The sequence below is a fragment of the Phocoena sinus genome, chromosome 14 (assembly GCF_008692025.1).
Source record: "Phocoena sinus isolate mPhoSin1 chromosome 14, mPhoSin1.pri, whole genome shotgun sequence".
Taxonomy (NCBI): domain Eukaryota; kingdom Metazoa; phylum Chordata; class Mammalia; order Artiodactyla; family Phocoenidae; genus Phocoena; species Phocoena sinus.
This window is the reverse complement of record NC_045776.1, coordinates 26,893,926-26,912,935: the sequence shown is the minus strand read 5'-3', so window position 1 is coordinate 26,912,935 and position 19,010 is coordinate 26,893,926. Positions and strand designations below refer to the sequence as shown.

Here is a 19,010-nt window from a genome sequence, read left to right as displayed (position 1 = left end):
AAACTGTCTGCATTTAAAAATTTTAAAGATTAATTCTTTACCCTTTGAAAACTCTAAGGTATGCTCTCAGTGAAGAGTGCTCCGGCTGTCCCCAGCGAGACATTTAAGGGGCCAAGATCTTTGAGTTCTGAGAAAAGATAAGGCCCTCTGCTTATACATTTGGCTCCTGCCTGCGGGCTGGACAGACGTCTTTGTCACTAAGTCACAGCTCCTCGGCAGAGCATATCAAACACCAATCACATTATCCTCCCCCCGCCCCCACTTGTTTAAAACCTTTCCCATGGGTGCCCATGGACTTAAGAAAAGGACAAAATCTAAATCCCGGTCCACACTGCAAGACTCCACAAGGTCTAGCCCTGCCTGCTCCTCCAGGGACATGGCTCCTGTTGCCCCTCAGGCCAGCTCTCAGAGCCTGGAACACAGTGGGCCCCTCCTGACACAGGCCTTGGCACAAACTGTCCCCTCCAGAATCCTGTTGGCCCAGTTAACTCCTAGCGCCCTCCATGGTGTGCTCCGCTCAGGGCTGGGTGGGATGGACAGAAGGTGAGCTGCCTCCTGCGGTCCCTCTAGAAGCTATACAGACCCTCGAACAGAACAAGGACCGTGAACAATGCAGCTGATCCCAGCTGGACGTTTGGCCTTATCCCCGGAGCTTTCCCGCACTACTGAGCTGATGGAGTCTGTGAATGTCAGCCCAGAAAAGCTGCTGCTGGTTCCAAAATGGAAAGAAAGGGGAGGGAGGAGAGAGAGAGGGCACATTAACATTTACTGAGCACCTACTACGTGTGCTGCTGTAGATGTGCACTGTTGGGCTATCTATTTCACATATGTTACTTCAGCTAGTCTTTACTGCAACCCTCAAAAGTAGGTAATTGGGCTTCCCTGGTGGCGCAGTGGTTGAGAGTCTGCCTACCAATGCAGGGGACACGGGTTCAAGCCCTGGTCTGGGAAGATCCCACGTGCCACGGAGCAGCTGGGCCCGTGAGCTACAAATACTGAGCTCTGCGCGTCTGGAGCCGGTGCTCCGCAGCAAGAGAGGCCGCGACAGTGAGAGGCCCGCGCACCGCGATGAAGAGTGGCCCCCGCTTGCCACAACTAGAGAAAGCCCTTGCACAGAAATGAAGACCCAACACAGCCAAAAATAAATAAATGAATAAATAAATTTATAAAAAAAAAAAAAAAAAAAAAAAAGTAGGTAATTGTGTCCCCATTTTTATAGGTAAGGAAAGACTCAAAGAGGTTAAGTAATTTGCATAAAAATGCAGAGCTTCTAAGGCCCAGAGTCAGCTTTGGATCCCAAGTCTGCCTGACCCCAAGCTCCAAGCTCTTTCAATGACCCACATGACCTGGAAATCATGTCAAGTGGCTAAAGGAGCAGTGGCTCCTGCCTGTGGGCCATGGATGGAAGTCCTGGGATCGTGTCAGGGCCCATGAGTCCACATAAGCACCCAGCACTGCCTGGCTCCAAATCAACTGTACTTCTCCCACATCAGATGTGCAGTTGTCCCTTGAACAGCGCAAGGCTTGTAGTCAGCCCTCCCTGACCACAGCTCCTTGGCATCCGCAGATCCAACCAACATCGGACCAAGCAGCACTGCAGCATTTGCTCTCAAAAAATGTCTGCATATAAGTGCACCTGCGCAGTTCAAACCCATGTTGCTCAAGGGTCAGTGATAACTGTTTTCAAATAAACATACATCCTGCCATGATTAACATGACACAAATTCCTCTCAATTCATGGCAGTGCTGTGAGGGAGGCACATACACACTAGTGAGTCCAGCATGTAATGCGTTTTCCCTCACACAGGTTGTAAAAGAGCCACAGGTGATACACTGTTGGTGGGGAGTGGGGAGCACAGTTTTCTTGCTATTTGTATTAAAAAAAATGTAAAAGACATCCACCCATGGGTGCTGGTTTATGCAGACCCTCTGGAAGGATGCAGGAGGATACATGGGTGGCCTCTGAGGGGCAGACTGGAGGGGGATAGCTGTGGGAAGGGGACTTCTCACTGTATATCTTTTTGTACCACTTGAATGTTGTATCCTTTAAATAATTTTTAAAAATTTAATGAATAGCAAGAGGGCAATGCTTAAGCCACAAAGTACTGAATTTCAGATAAGATGCTCCGGTGCCCTCTTCGATTTCTATCCAAGAGGAGCCCAGTGATGATAACCATGGACGCTGGTAATTGAGCCGGGGACTGGAACGCCCAGTCACCGGAGGTAACCTTGCAAACTTGGCAATTTTCATAAAACACGAACAGTCGTCCCTGCGTCGAGCCCTCCAGAGCTCTTTGAATGCCAGAGGCCCCGGGGAAGCACCCTAATTCTTTCTCTGTAGTGATGCACCAAGTTTCCAGTTTCCTTGGGCCAATCCCTCACCCCCCACCCCGCCCTGCCTTGCCTGTCCCCACATGCCCCACCCTGCACCCACCACCCACCCGGCCACACTCACATGGAAAGCACCTTCACTTCCAAGATCTCGTGCCTCAGCTCCAGGCATCTCGTGGAGTTATACTCAAAAGGGCCCTCGTAAAATTCAAAGTACCTGGGGACCAATAGGGACAGAGGTTACTACGCAGAGAAGCAGCCAGACTTTCAGGGACCTCTCGGGGCTCTTGTTGTCGGGAGGCGGGGGGCAGAGGGGTGGTATCTGGCCAAATTAATAGAGCAAACCAGCCCACCCCAGCAGACGACCTGAAGAGGGTCTGTTTCCAGGACTGCTGGCACCCTCTGGCCTGATCACTTGGTGGCTGATGACCCTCAGCACCCCCATCAACCTGGAAGTATAAGCATGAACCCATTTCAGTAAATCATGACATTTAGAAGCAGGTTTGGCTCCACGTGGTGGCTTCGAAGGAGAAAGAGGATGCTCTGGGCATGTTCTCATTTGCGTTCTTCCTCTGACCAGTCATTGATGGAGGCAGCCCTGGGAGCCGGGGCAGTGAGGCTACAGGTCTTCAGCTGGTCCTGCCCTTTCCTGCTCTTTTCTCCTTTCTCCTCCACTTGGGAGAAGTGTCACACAACGACAGTCACAAGCATAGCTGAAAAAACACAAGCTGCTTTTTCTACTATAAAAAGCATTTGTTTCCATTAGCTCACTGATGCCCATGCTCGCGCTGTGACTAGGTGAGACTCTTTCTTTCTCCCCATTTGGCAGCTGAGAAAACTGAGGCTAAACAGGTGGCACTCCAGGTGGTGCTGTCAGTGTAGAGGGGCCCGAGCCCACTCCCACACCAGCTGGCTCCAGGCATGTCAGAGTCACCTCGCAGTACTTTCTGCAGCTTCACACAGAATAACAGTAGCAATTTCAGCCAATACTGCTGAGCCCTTGTCATGGGCCACGTTCAGGGCCCGGCACTCTACGTGGAAGCATTCACTTTTCTTTCTTTTTAATTGAAGTATAGTTGTTTACAGTATTATGTTAGTTTCAGGTATACGGCATGGTGATTCAGTATTTTGCAGATTATATTCCATTATAGGTTATTACAAGATAATAGATATAGGGCTTCCCTGGCGGCGCAGTGGTTGAGGGTCCGCCTGCCGATGCAGGGGGCGTGGGTTCGTGCCCTGGTCTGGGAGGATCCCACGTGCCGCGGAGCGGCTGGGCCCGTGAGCCATGGCCGCTGGGCCTGTGCGTCCGGGGCCTGTGCTCCGCGGTGGGAGAGGTCATGGCAGTGAGAGGCCCGCTTACCACAAAAAATTTAAAAAAATTTTTTTTAAAAAGATAATGGGTATAATCCCCTGTGCTATACAGTATATCCTTCTTGTTTATCTATTTTACATACAGTACTTTGTATCTGTTAATCTTATATTCCTAATTTATCCCTCCCCCCTTCCCTCTCCCCTTTGGTAACCACAAGTTTGTTTTCTAAGTCTGTGAGTCTGTTTCTGTTGTGCATGTACAATCATCTGTATTATTTTTTAGATTCCACATATAAGTGATACCATAGAGTATTTGACTTTCTCTGTCTGACTTATTTCATTAAGCATCATATTCCCTTTCAATCTTTATCACTAGCCCACCAGGAAAGTGGGCATCACAAGGAGGCTCTGGGAGTTAACTCACTTGCCAGAGTCGTGTGGGTGGCAGGTGGCAAAGCTGCATTGTGAACCAGTGCATACACTCAAGACTGCTCTTGTCCACCCACTTACGAGGACAGCTGGTATCCCCTGGAAAGTGCCCTCTGGCCTCCCATAGCCGCACCTGACAGTTTGCACCAGCCCAGGGAACATCCGCCTGCCTGGGGGGGTGGGGGAGTCGGAGGTGGGGAGGCGGGGGAGTCGGGGGGGAGGGTTCCCACCAAGGTAAAACACAGTAGTTCACTGCTGGACTCGGCCACAGAAGCAGAAGGGGCCTCCAGGGCAGAGGCCAGGTGCACCCTTTCCTCACGGCCTCTCTTTCAGAAGATGCTTGGGCAGATTAAGCTGGGAGGGTGGGATCACGTGACAGCCCAGAATCAAGAAGTCTGCAAGGCCAGCCTCTCTAAACTTGGGGCAGTGGCCTCTCAACAGGTAGCCCTGGAGAACAGGAGGTGGGGATGGAGCCCCAGGACTGCTGCTGGGCACTGCAAGCCACAACCAAGGATTTAAAACAAAGTCAGTCCTTGAGCATTTCCCACAAACCTCCCAAAATGTGGTAGCAGCTATTTCACATATATTCTCACTAACTTATGTAGACAAACTATGTCTGTGCTGCTTTAGAAATATTGAGACATTTATCCTGTAAATTGGCTTCTTTTTAAAATATCGGTATTTTAAATAATTTAAAAATACAATTTAATATTTAACACTTTAAAACTATTATATTTGTAAATATTTGTTCTTTCATTTTAATGTGATTTAAGTTAATTTTTAAAATATTATAATTATATATTTAAGAAATTTTAAATAATATTTTAGAATATTAAAATATTTTATACAACAAATTGGCTCCTATTTATACAAAATAAATCCTCTCCTTTCTCTCATGTCTTAAAAGAATTTAAGCAGATTTCATAAGAACTAGGCACTGAGGATCCCCAAAATATCACACTCTCCTTTCTCTGTTTCCCTTGTGTTTTACTACTCCTTTCTCTGTCTTTCTCACCTGGCAAACTCATATTGATCCTTCAGTACCCAGCTCAAATGCCCCCACTTCTGGGAAGCCTTTCCTAATGCTCACTCTCAGGGTCCCTCTATACATTTGCCCCTAATTAGAGCAGATATCATTGTATCATAATAGTCTGTTTATATATCAATTTCCCCTTCCAAATGAGGAGTATCTCAAACACAGGGACTTTGTCTTTGGTATCTCTGCACCTTTTGTACTACAGAGACAAGAAAGCTAAAAACTACATTTCCCAGACTCCCTTGTAGCTAGGGTCCTTGAAGCAATTTAGGTTCAACAATCAGGAGCATGAGACTGAGTCAGAGCCACGTTCTAGAAGAAAAACAAAGCTCAGTGTATTGTTTTGCTGGTGCAGAATGTGGCAGAGGTGGCATGGCTCTTGGAAATTGTAGTGGTGGCAGCACCTTTGCGATTATATCAGAGGCAGCAGCTTCCACGGTGGCCCAATTTCACAATGCAGTCTGCAGAGACATTCCTGGAAGCTAGCCTAGAGTCTTTCTTCAGCTTTCCCAATGATTCTGTGCTATCTCTACCCTTAATAAATCCCTTTCTGCTTTAGCTAAAATGGATTCTGTTATCTGCAACTAAGAACAAGGTGTCAGCCTGGGGCTACAAAAAAGTCCATGACCTTGGCTCCAACTCATGTCATTTTTCCAGTCACATAACAGTAAGTGAGGTCTGGTGTCTTATCACAAAGATCATCATTTGCAACCAGAGCCAGTGACACAAAGCCCTTTGGAATCCACTGGGTCATCTGAAGCCATGATCTCAGGATGCTACTAAGAAAAGCTCCAGATTATAATGACGCAGGAGATTATTGAGAGGAGGCTTATCCTAGCATTCTCAGGGAGTTGGGACACTTGCAGACACATCTAGGATATGCCTCTAAACCAGCTGTGTGGCTTTGGGTAAATCACTTCTGTGATTTAAAAATCACTGGGCCTCTTTTTTCTCCTCCTAAAAATAATCTGAAAGAGGTGGTATCTAAAGTCCCACCCAGCGCTTAAATACAATCCCCAAGTTTCCCTCAGTTTTTCCCACTTACCAACCAAGCCAGAACAATACTATGAATTAATGATCCACAAACAGGAGAAAGAAACCCTCAAAGGAAGTTAAAACCAAGCAGCACCTCCCTTTGATCAGCCAGCCCCTCCGCTGCCTTCACAAGGCCATCCTGGCCTTACCTCTGCCAGCCTCCACTCAGTCTTCCTTTTTCCTGAATCCCCAACATCACTCATGCACATCACTAGGCAGTTCAATGATTCCAAATGGTCTTGTGTGGTGTGTTTAGTGGCTATCAGGTGGAGAGGATTTCGGAATAAGGTTCACATCCTTCTTTGCCTCTCATTAGCCACCTTAGGCCCATCACTTTCCTGAGCCTTAGTTTCTTCATTTGCAAAATCAGCATTAAAAATGCAGTACACTTGTGACAGGGCTGAGAGGAGATACTGATGAGAATTTCAGAGAAAGCACTAGTACAGTACCTGGCACACAGGAAGTGCCCAAGGCATGTCCATTTCCCTTCTTTCCCTTTCTCCTGCCGTTAAAGGGCCAGAGCTGCCAATGGATGCCCAGGGAGTCAGAGACATGCTTACAGTCCCTCAGCTAGCTGATGGCAGAGCTGAGTCAGAGATGAATAACTCAGGAAGTTCTCCACCATCTGGACTGGCTGCCATCCTCCTTCTGCTGCTGTTAGTAAACCTCTCCCCTACCACCCTGAGGATAAAGCCCATGCTGAATTCTGCTTGGACGTGGGGATGTCCCTGATCACCCATCTCTGCTGCAGACTACACAGATTAACTATGTGTTTCTGATGCTTTGACATCCGGGGCCTTGCTGACCCTGGAGAGACTGCCTCTCCTAGAACGAGTCAATTCCTAGAGATGGTAAACAGCCCATGAGCACACCTATCATACGCAAACCAAGCCATCCAGAGCTTATACTCCACCACCACCACCACCTCCTCCTCTCACACTTAGGGCCACTTATCCCTCTGCCCTGATCACCCCAAGGCCAGCTGCCAAACAGCTAGGGACAGCCCTCTGCCCCAGAGCCCACTGAAATTATTCACACTAGCCAATCTTAAGTCTGCATACCCTGTCGCATCCATTCCTTCCATATAGGCTTTGCCTATATGGCTCTTGCCCACTTTTCTCCTTCACTCCTCCTGCTTCTTGACCAACCCTGGTGCTTCCTGTGTGGTCCTACATGGCATGGTGTGCTTCCTGTTTCTAGAGATCTGTAAGTATAAAAACCTCTTCCTTCATGACAGTCATTTCCACGTCTGTGTGTCTTACCACACGTGATGATAACAAATCCCAGGTACTCTGAAAACACTCCATGTGGCATCTCAACCACGTCATCAAAATCACTCCAGGCCTGGGTCTAAAGCCTAGTTTTCCATCTGAAAAATGGAGCTAATAGCCCTTGCTTCTTTCTCCAGCATATCTGTGCTTTGCCTTGGGGAGGTTGTGCTGCTCCATCTCACTCTTTAAAGACGAATGACTTGAGGAAATAAGACTGCAAGAAGCATTGCCACACGGCTCACCCCTCGATTCTGCTTCTGACAGGAGGCCCAAGGACGGCATTCTGGAGGAAGCCATAGAAATCCCTTTTTGGTCTGGATACTGACCATCATGCAGACATCAAAAATGATGCTTAAGCTTTTGTGTGTAATGGGAAGATGCTCATGATAATGTTGAGTGAAAAAGGCAAGTTACAAAACTATGATCTCCAAAACGAATTATATATACATACGTGAACACATGGGAAAAGGGAAGGACTGCAACAAAATATTAATAGTACTTTTCTCCCATAATTCAAAAAGAGTCATGTACCACAATGTTCACTGTAGCTCTATTTATAATAGCCAGGACATGGACGCAACCCAAGTGTCTATCAACAGATGAATGGATAAAGAAGATGTGGCACATATATACAATGGAATATTACTCGGCCATAAAAGAAACGAAATTGAGTTATTTGTAGTGAGGTGGATGGACCTAGAGACTATCGTACAGAGTGAAGTAAGTCAGAAGGAGAAAAACAAATACCGTATGCTAACACATATATATGGAATCTAAAAAAAAAAAAAATGGTTCTGAAGAACCTAGGGGCAGGACAGGAATAAAGACACAGATGTAGAGAATAGACTTGAGGACACAGGGAGGGGGAAGGGTAAGCTGGGACGAAGTGAGAGAGTGGCATGGACTAATATATACTACCAAATGTAAAATAGCTAGTGGGAAGCAGCCACATAGCGCAGAGAGATCAGCTCAGTGCTTTGTAACCACCTAGAGGGGTGGGATAGGGAGGGAGGGAGGGAGACGCAAGAGGGAGGAGATATGGGGATATATGTGTATGTATAGCTGATTCACTTTGTTATAAGCAGAAACTAACACACCATTGTAAAGCAATTATACTCCAATAAAGATGTTTAAAAAAAATGGTAGGTTTCTCTGAGTAATGGGATTATGAATGATCCAAAAAACACTTTTCTATATTTTTATAAGTTTTCTCTTACTATTGTAAACCACTAAAGAAAGGTCCCTTTAAATCATGGATCTCTCTCTAAATATCTCCAGCTTTCCCTTGAGCTGCTATAAGACTGAGAGCAACAGTTTCTCCAACTTCCTCGACTCCATTAGCCTCTCAAGGTGAGTTAGTCACTGTCTCTTCTTTCAATTCTGGAAAGACGATCTCTACCCACCTCAAAGGGGAGGGGACGCTGGCACCACATTCGGGCACCTCACAGGTATAAATAGTCCCAGCCACTCAGATCAGGAGCCCAGCTCATCTCAGATGCCACTTGGCTTCTGGCAGCCAAGTCCAATGCTGGTGCCAGGCTGCATCCATCCTGCCCCCGTCTCTGTGCCCTCAGGAGTGTGGGGGGCATAGCTGGGCAGCGCTGCTGCCAGATCAGCAGGCGAGGGCCCCTACTAAGCGAGAAGACAAATGAAGACGTGACCGCAACGGTTCTGAATATTGGTTCCCCTCCTCCCACGCAGGCTTGGGCTCCCACTTAGAAGGCTGAGGAGGCCTCGTTTCAGCATGCCCAGGATCCAGTGCTCAGAGTCTGGCTCTGACATTCCTCCCAGCCCCTCCACATGAGCCTGCCCCACAGAGGGCTCCCCTGTTCACCTGATCCCACCTCCAGAGCTCCTTCAGGACCGTGGGACCTTCCTTAGGGGCCACAGTACTTTGAGACCCAGCAGCCACTGGCTGGTACAAGATGAAGCCCACGCATTCAGCTTTCTATCTAATACGTCGCTTCATCCCTAGATACTAATGCTGTCCAAGAAAACAGGAGCCCAGGGCAGTCCTTGTGTCATGCAAGAGCACACCTCTTGGACCTCCACCAGCCCCAGGAATAGGGAAGCTGCCCCAGCTCAGCAATCTGAACCCCTGGGCCCCTGTCAAGCCTGGTGCAGAGTCTCAGAGAACCACAGAGTGGTTTATTTATCCCACACTGGGTAGGAACAGTGTGGGTATGGCACCTCTGTGTGAATTAGGAAAAAGCACCTTTTTCTCCACATGCCAGGCACATGGCTTGTCAAATGAGAGTGAGCTGGATTGCAACTCCACTTGGCTAGATACTTTTGTGCAGTGCCCACCTGGCACAACTGTATGTGGTAGCCTGATACTAGATCCTTAACTTGGCCTCACTTAATCCTCCCAACAGCCCTAAAAGGCAGGCATTACTGCCCCGGTTTACACCAGAGACTCAGGCTACAAGAGGTAAAGTAACTTGCCCAGGGTCATTCAGCCAGTGGATGGAGGCACTAAAAAAGGAACCTCACACTTTCAAGAGCCCAGAACCCATGTCCTTAGTCACCTCAGTGCAGCCCGTCTCCCTGACTGCCATAAGCCACGGTCACTTGAGAGCTTCTCAGTAAGCAGCCCCCTCCCCTTCCCAAGGCCGACAGCCCTTCAGTGAGCTCAGTGCTATTTTAGAGCAGAACAGCTGCCATCTTGAGATACTATACTAACCGTGAGGGCAAACACACAGAAATCAAAGTCTGAAAATTACAGCCTGACACACAAAGGACTGGAGTGTCTTCTCAGCTAGGTGCAGGGAGAGGCAAGAAGGGCTTAGCTGTTAACAATAGCAGGTCACAGCTGCCAGGACACACTGACCCTCCTGGGTGGTGGAGGGACCTGACTCAGACCCCTGCGTGGACCAGGGCCCTCTCTGGACCAGTGTCTCTTCATTTGTCCACAGGAATCCCCAGAGCTATTTTGAGAAATCAGAACTGAAAGCTACATAGCCTGACGCTCTGAGCGCAACCCTTGATTGTATTGCGATTAATCTGCTTCCATCGTGAACCTCAGTGGAGCGTTATTCCTGGCACAGGTTAGGGGGAGGGTCAGGGGCAAAGCCTCATGCTGACACTCCTCCTCCCCAGCCAGCAGCTCTGCAGGGCCCCAGATCCAATATCTAGCACATTCCCTGCAAGAGTACATACATGGCAGCCTTATTTTCTGGGCCAGACCAGGGGGCCCTAAGAAGCTCCCCTTTGGGGCTTCCCTGGTGGCGCAGTGGTTGGGAGTCCGCCTGCCGATGTGGGGGACACGGGTTTGTACCCCGGTCCGGGAAGATCCCACATGCCGCGGAGTGGCTGGGCCCGTGAGCCATGGCCGCTGAGCCTGCGCGTCCAGAGCCTGTGCTCCGCAACGGGAGAGGCCACAACAGTGAGAGGCCCGCGTACCGTAAAAAAAAAAAAAAAAAAGTGGGAAGGAGGAGAGGAAGGGATGAAAGACCCTAAAGATTGTCTTGCCTCTAGTGCTAATGACAATAGTCGAAGAAGATATGCATGTAATCACCTACTTAGATCAATATGGCCATTTTAGTCCAGTCTAAGAGCCAGGAGCTGAGGGCAGGAATAGGCGGTCTGAGAGGACTTGGCAAGGAGAAACGAGGGGACCCAACCCAACTCAACCTTGGATGTCTGTCCACAGCCCAGAAAGAAGAATCCCTCCGTCGTGCATGGCCCACTAGTGCTAGGACTCAGAGTCACACTGCATGGGGTGTGCTCCAGCTGCACCACCCACCACACCTGGAAGTGGGGACTCAGTTCCTCCTCTGTAAAATGGGGGCAATGACAGTACCCACCTCAAAGCTCTGAGTGTGAGGATTAACTGCAGTAATACGTGTCAGGCGCCCAGCACCATGCCTGGCACACAGCCAGCCCCCCGTAGCACTGGACCACAGGCATCACCCATCCACATCCAAGCCAAGTCTAGCCCCTCCATGGAAGCGCCTCTGACTTCTACACTAGGCTCCTGGAGCACTTGTATCGCACAATTTATTCCTTAATTATACATTGTCTTGAAACAATTAGGGAGCAATTCAATAGAGCATAACAAAGTGCTAAATTGAATTCAGTCTAGTTCCTTCCAGCTCTGAAATATGACGATTCCACACCCCATACTGCACAGTAGATGCTAGGCACAACACAGACCTTGACCCAGAGAGAAAAGCTCTAGCCTTGACACTTACTCGGTCTGCTGTTCTACAGAGCGAAGAGGCTTCTGTGTCACCAGTTTGGGGCCTGCCCTTTACTCCTGTGGCTGGTGCCACCTTCCTCTGTAGAAAGTCCCCAGCAACCCAGTCAGAAGCCCAGCAGCACAGGGAAAACGCTGTCCTGGGAACAGACAGCTTGGGCGGGCGACAGTCTGGGCCAGCTCTGCCCTAGACCTCAGAGAGAGGTGTTCCTTGAGCTGTCTTTGCAAGCCATCTCCTGCCAACCATCTCGGACCAGGGGGCCAAGGCTGTGTGCACCCTGGGAAGAGGGGCTGAGGAGGCCAGCCAGCCAGGCCGCCTGTGGGCTGTGTCTGAAGCTATCGTGTCCGGAGGGCCCTGAAGTTGCATGCACAGGCAGTCCAGCCCAGTTCCCCAGGGTAGGAGGCTCCTCGAGGTCTGGGGAATGCCCGAGCAAACAGAGTGGTTCGTGTGCACTAGCTGGAGAGTTCTCTGCCTGCGTAATGATAGAAATAGCCCTCTGTATAGACGCATCTTAGAGTGAACATAGAGTGAAAGGGGCTATCAGGGAAGGCTTCAAGGAGGAGGCCTAGTGGGAGGTGGATCCTGGCAGGAGGACAAGGGCTGGGATATGGAACAGGATCTATTTGGCAGAAGCTGAGTGAAGCCTTTTGAGCTGTGGCTACAAGCCAGGCTGTGAGTCAGCCCCTTGGGGACTCCTGCCTCAGCTGCCCTCAGCCCTTGTGACTGGGGGACCTTTCCTTGGGATGTCCTGAGGCAGCGGAGGCAACGCTGCCTATGCACTTTGCAGGACAGACGGCTGCTGTGCCTCCCCTTGCCCTCCAGGTGGTCACTGGTCTTGCAGGCAGCTGGCCAGGCTGGAGAGGTCAAAGCAGTGGGCTGACAGGACAAGTGCCCTCCCTCCCCTTCCCCTCCCCTATCTACCCTTTCCAGAATCACCATGCGCCGTGGTGGGGGTGGTTTGGGGGGGTGTAGTTCTCAGTCAGTTATTGCAAAAGTACATCATCTGCCTTCATTGCCTTCTATTTTCCTACATACCCCTCCTCCACTATCAGTTTCCCCTTTCCCACCCTGCCACCCAGAACTCTCAGACTTCCTTACTACCTGCTCTTCTCAAGAGAAAAAATTCTCTGGTCATTCCAAACTGTGAATGAGTTTTTGATTCCAAAGTGTTTCCCTTCCCCAGGGATTAATTTTCAAAGACAGTGCCAGAAGACAAGGTTTAATCCAAAAGAATAAATCTCTAAGGGAGAATTCCAGGGCACTGACACTGAAGTTTGCGTTCTTAACAAAAGTCTTTACTATGTTCTTGCTTAATGCATTCTTTTATTCAATTAACATTTGTTGAGCCTGTGCCATGCTGGGTGCTAAAAATTCAAAGATGGAGAAGCACAATCACTGTCTAGGTTGGGAGACAGAAACATAAACACATAATTTGAACATGATGAGAGCTGTCTTCAAAGACCTTCCTGCTTGTTCAAAGCACCCACTTAAATAGAAGCATTGGCTGATTAACAATTATTCCTATCTGTTCACTAAAGCAGTTCTCCCAGGGATGCTTATTGGATGCTTTTAGATCTAGACTTGAAATCAATAAAGCCATATGTCAATGTATATTTTGTAACTCATACACTTTCCAGTTGGGTCTGGACTTCCCCAGCTCATGTCCAAAGTGAAGACCTGGCCACAGCCTTTATGAGCACCATCTGGCCTGGATTTCCTTTGCGGTCCTGTTCGGAGTGCTCCAGACACATCATTTGGACCTGCTCCTTCTTGTGGCTCCTGGTTGAGTATTCAATTTATGAGTCATTGCTTTTTTTGCCCCTCTTTATCCTCTGTTATAAATGGTACCTCCTGACTTCCCTTCCAACAGTGTTAATAAAAAATGACATCAGGTGTGCCACGCTTCAACATACCACACAGCTACGTATAGCAAAATACGGCATACGCCGAATTATTCAGTACGTGAACAATACCACAAAGCTCATCCCGTATTGCAGGCACGGAGAGCTGTCCGCTGGGATGATGCACTTTCACTCTGCAGAGCCCTTTTCACGGTGTCATTAGGTCCTCCCCCAAGCCCTGCACGTCTGCTGCCAGGAGCTGTCCTGCCCATTTTAAAGAAGGCAGAAGCTGCTCCCACGCCAGAGAAAAGAATCACCAACATACAGGTCAGTTCTACTTACATTAACCATTATTTTCTACACGAGTGAAATACATACCATGTTTTCTCACATATGTGGGGAGTTTGGGGGTCAACTGGAAATTGGGATATGAGTTGGAAGTGTCCCAGAAGAACTTGGAATGTGTGGCCATCACATTTATTCAGTGGCTAAGGGAGCTCTTGGTCAAATGGCGGCTCTCTGGAAGGAAATCAACTCAATTGGTAACAATGTTGAATAAAGGGCACCTGACAGATGCCAGAGGTGTCTCTGGCCCTGAGGGACCCCAGGAGACAGGGAAGGGAAGGCTGGCCTGAGTTGCTGAGAGAGGGAGAGAGGATAAAGGGGAAGGGAGATGAGAGGGAGGAGGAGAGAGGCAGAACACAGGGGCTGAGAAAGAAAAGTGGACAAAGAACGGGTGACAGGAAGAAAGGGAGAGGAGAGACTAGGTGGGGTGAGATAGGTAGAGAAATTAGAGACAAGATTGCAGGAAAAGGGCAGAGAGAACAAAGCCGCTGGCAGGAGGAAAAGTTGGAATTCATGCAGCCCCTGCCCAGGACATCTGCCCAGAATGGCCTCCAGGGGCCTGCTCTGTCTTGCTCAATTTGTTAGCACCTTCTAGCCAAAACCTCTCGGTGAGCCCTTCAAGGAGCCCTTCCCAGGGAGACACCTGAAGACTTATCTAGACCACCCCCCACCTGTGTGGGCGGGTCACACAGCAGAAGGACCAACACTGGAGGCTCAACATATGGAACAGACAACTCTGGACTTGTCACTCTCACTGGGTGACATCCCAGGGGCCAAGCGGCTGGCCAGGGCTCCCACCACGCATATGTGGAAAGAACTGGGCTCCTAAAAGGCCAGAATAAGCCCTTGATCCCAGGCCACAGCCTGAGGCCACCCACCACAGCCCAAGGCCTGTCTGTGGACACCTTCCCAAACAGCTTCTGACACTGGAGCCACACCTTTTCTTTTTCAAAGCATTGAACAAAATCAGATGTATTGAGGTCCCCGAAAAACATACTACTTCTCCTCTGCAGGATCGATTTGATGTTTTGGTATCAAAATTAACAGCAGTGAAAACTCAGGCCTCTTTCCCAGGTAAACTGATCTGAAAGTTAGCCCATACTTATAAATGCAAAAATTAAGGAAACAAACCACTTAGCCCCAGGAAACCCTTAGCTGGGAAGTTCCAGCCACACCCAGCTCCAAGCAGAGAGAGCATCCCCTCTTATCAGAAAAATTCCCCGCAATGCTCCCCCCTGCCCCCCCGCAATGAGTGTGCCCTGCCTGGGAATATTCCATTTTCATTCATTCTACAAATAGCTTCTGAATTCCTACTCCAGAATATACAGAGTGCCCTTAATGACTTATTTAACTCCAAACACTACAGCCGATCAAGAAGAAATAACCACATGGTGGTAGAATGTCAATTCTCAGCATCGTATTTTTTTTTTAATAAATTTATTTATTTTATTTATTTATTTTTGGCTGTGTTGGGTCTTCGTTGTTGTGTGCGGGCTTTCTCTAGTTGTGGCGAGCAGGGGCTACTCTTCATTGCAGTGCGCAGGCTTCTCATTGCAGTGGCTTCTCTTGTTGCGGAGCACGGGCTCTAGGCACGTGGGTTTCAGTAGTTGCGGCACGCAGGCTCAGTAGTTGTGGCTCACGGGCTCTAGAGCACAGGCTCAGTAGTTGGGGCGCATGGGCTTAGTTGCACCACAGCATGTGGGGTCTTCCCGGACCAGGGCTCCAACCCGTGTTCCCTGCATTGGCAGGCGGATTCTCAACCACTATGCCACCAGGGAAGCCCTCAGCATCGTATCTTGATGAAAACATTCTTCCCCAGCCAAGGTCAGCCTCACAGATGGGCAGAGTAGGGATGGCCTGTCCAGTGGGATTGCAGAGGAACAGGGAGCCCACGACACTCACCCACCCTGATTTCATCCCCCACAAACCTACACACACCCGTGGCCTGGTATCCGGAAGCCTTGCAGCAGGGGTGGAATGTTGCCCCCATCTCAAATGGAGGCTGGAGACCCAGACTCCCTCTCCAGCCCCCATCCCAGCCCCCACCCCAAAAGAGAGGGGCCCAGGAGTCCCTGCTTTGTTCTGGCTGGATTCTAGCCCTCACCCCTCCTGTCAAAGCAGACAAGGCAGGATCCCAAAGTGAGCTCTGGGCCACTGTGCTGAGACTGCTTCTTCCCTGAGGGCAGCCCTGGGGGGTAGGCCATGGGGCAGGGGATGCAGGGTCACCCTGGGATGAGCTTCCCTGGTCGTTCGCCGGGGTCTGTACCTGGAGCTGGAGTCACTGCCACTCTGCACTGCTGGGTCGTCCATGACATTAAAGAGCCCCGTCCAATTGGCCAGCTGGTCACCACTCTGCCAACCAAACTGGAGACCTCTGGCAAGAGAACGAGGCAGTCGGTACTCACGCTCACGTGCTGGGTAAGCCCATCACCAGACAGTCACATTCTGGCGTGTGCCACGTGACACCTCGCCTTGATCACGCCTAGTGGAGATGAGAGGGATGTCCACCCAGGAGGATGACAGTAATAAATCATAGCCCTTTACGGTGTTCTCTGCTCGTCTACATCCGTGCCCTTACTTCACCTTTACGGGCAGGGCAGGGTTACACATTATACACGCAGGGAACCTGAGGCTTAGCGAGATCAAGGTCGCAGAGCTCCCCTACCCCATCTCGTGCGCCCTTCAATTCCGCCTCCAGAGACTCACACCAGAAGAGCTCCAGCTCGCCAGCTCTTTGCCTTCCCCAGAGGCCCCACACACGGCAAAGCTTTTAATGAAATCTAGTTTTCCAACTCATAAGGACACACCTCCTGGTTTAAGATGATGGACTCAACACACATGGTTCTCTTCACTCCCTCCCCCAACCTGACTGAAAGGACAGCAAAGGCATTAAACAAGGGCGTGAGCATGGACGGAGAGGAGTAGCAGGGGCCAGCGACAACATTTTGGAAGATGCAAAGCAGATGGGTAAATTGCCTTAGGCCAGAGACAGTGGAGCCCTGACCGCCTGTAAGAAGTAAATCTATTCTCCGTGCAGGATGTGGGAAGGCTCGGGCATTCATGGCACCACCGGGGCCATGAGCCCCCTGCAGAAGAGTTGCTTCAGGTTTATAAAGAGCGTTAAACACTCCCCACCTCCACACACCCAAGTCCCCTGCCTTAAGCCCAAGCAGTCCGGGCCTTCTGCCTGCCCACCCTGCAGACGGCACTCTTCATATACCGAGATACTTGGCTAAAAACAGCTGGGCTGACCTGGAAGTCAGCTTACTGAGCATGCCCGGTCCCAGCCACCTGCCCCCAAAGGTCTGGGCACGGATGGGTTTCCCGGAGGGAACCTGACCAAGTCAAAAGAGAAGGCTACAGAGGAAAGGGCTGCCGCCGCCCCATCAATCTGGCACTGCTGGCATTTGGGGCTGTGCAGTCCTTGCTGTGGGACTGTCCTGTGATCCTCTGGTGAGCAGCACCCCTGTTCTCTACTCTCTGAGGCCAGCAGGTCCTCATCCTCCACCCTCCTTCTGTGATGACCAAAACTGTCTCCAGACGTCGCCAAGTGTCCCCTGTTGAGACAATCAACCCCGTTAAGAACCACTGCCCGCAACACGGAGCTTCAGTGCACCTTCTAGAGACTGGCTTGCCCTTAAATGTGAATTTTAAAGTCCCATTAAAGACCCTGGTACGTGGGGTAAACTTTAACTTTTAAGTAGAGAATAAAGCAAGCAAAAATAGAACAGTTAAACCCCTAAAAATAAAGCCCTCTAATAAAGTCTCTACACTAAGGGAAATGGGGCAGCGACAGTGGTTGAAGCTGGGCTCTGGTCCACCCGGATCAACCACTAATGAGCTGAGTGAAGTCTCTACATCTCTCTAGGCCTCTATTCCCATCTTTCAAGTCGGGAGAACTGTCTCGATGTCTCCAAAGTTCTTGACCGAAAGTTTTATAGGGCTGAGCTGTGTCCTCAATGGCAAGGCCAGGTCACCTCCCGCCTGCGAGTCTGCCCCATTTCCAGCCAGACGCTGGGCGGAGGACGCCCTTGGGGCCCCGTGAGCAGAAGGCTACACACATGAGGTGCTCAATCGATGATTTTGCCAAGTGACTCCGATTCTCTTCTCACACTCTCCAGCCTCCTCGGCAGAGCGGAGCTGGCCTGGGAGAGGAATAGGCACAACTCACAGGACAGAGCCCGAAGCCACAGCAAAATGCCCATCCAGTTCTTAGTGTTCAGGGAACAGCAGCGCTCCACTTGGTTCTGGCTCAAGTTCTTTATATATTTATCTATTCATAATATAAATATTATATACGTATAATATGTAAATCTATCTTATATGCCTTTATAAATATATTATAAACACCTATAATATAAATAACTTTATTTATGTATCTGTTATGTTTCCTTTCAAAGAGATATTTCGAGGTAATATTGCAAGATATTTCTTAGAGAGAATTTGGGTTTGGTTTATCAGGAAGGAAAACATTTACTGAGCACCTACAGTGAACCAGGCCCTTCACATACATTATCTCTATTCCAGCAACAGGCTAATGTGGCAAGTCCCATTTTCTGTACTTATAGGTGATGACATGTGCAGCTCAGGGAGGTTTAGTAACTTGCCCAAGGCCACAAGGCTAACAAGTGGCCAACCTAAGGTTTAAACCCAGCACTTTCTGGCTTTCTGACTGTAAACACTTTTATTCCTAAAAGCTTGTACCAGACTGTCTATAGGCCAAGAAAACAGTAGTATTTCCACCTGCGATTTTGAAAATTAGCTGGTTCACAAGCATATTCAAGCAATTCCCAGCCCAGCACTCAGCTAGGAAACTCACAGGCTCCTTAGAGAGAGTCCGGCCAGAGAGACTCGTGTCCACCGAGTGCACGAGGGGTGAGCCAGAAGCACCCTCGCTCTCCTGCCCAAACTGGCCCCTGTGAGACCCGGATGTCCCTTCACAAGACCGTCCTCCCAGGGTTGTAGAAGTGACAGACTACTAAGAAGACATCAATTATTACAATATTTAGCAGGAACTATGACACAGAAAGGTGTGTATAATAAATTCAGTGAAAAATGCAAGTTATAAAAGGGGATATGCATTAATGATCCCATTTTTGTAGGCTTTTAAACCATAAAGCTGGTTATCTTTGAAAGGAGGATTCAGGTTTATTCCTTCTTTCAGTTTAGCAACATTTTCTAATTTATCTCCAAAAAACCTGATTGTGTA

General features: G+C 49.3%; 1 protein-coding gene across 2 annotated transcripts in view; it reads right to left on the bottom strand.

The window, feature by feature from the left end:
* Positions 1-19,010, bottom strand: part of ST8SIA5 (ST8 alpha-N-acetyl-neuraminide alpha-2,8-sialyltransferase 5) — a 64,449-nt gene that overhangs the window by 20,631 nt on the left and 24,808 nt on the right. The window contains exons 2-3 of one of the 2 annotated variants that reach the window (XM_032602746.1): positions 16,068-16,175; positions 2,456-2,548 (exon numbers count right to left, since the gene is read on the bottom strand). In XM_032602746.1, coding sequence (XP_032458637.1) covers positions 2,456-2,548; positions 16,068-16,175 — 201 coding nt within the window. The remainder of the gene's footprint in view (positions 1-2,455; positions 2,549-16,067; positions 16,176-19,010) is intronic. The other variant, XM_032602745.1, reaches the window with a different exon arrangement.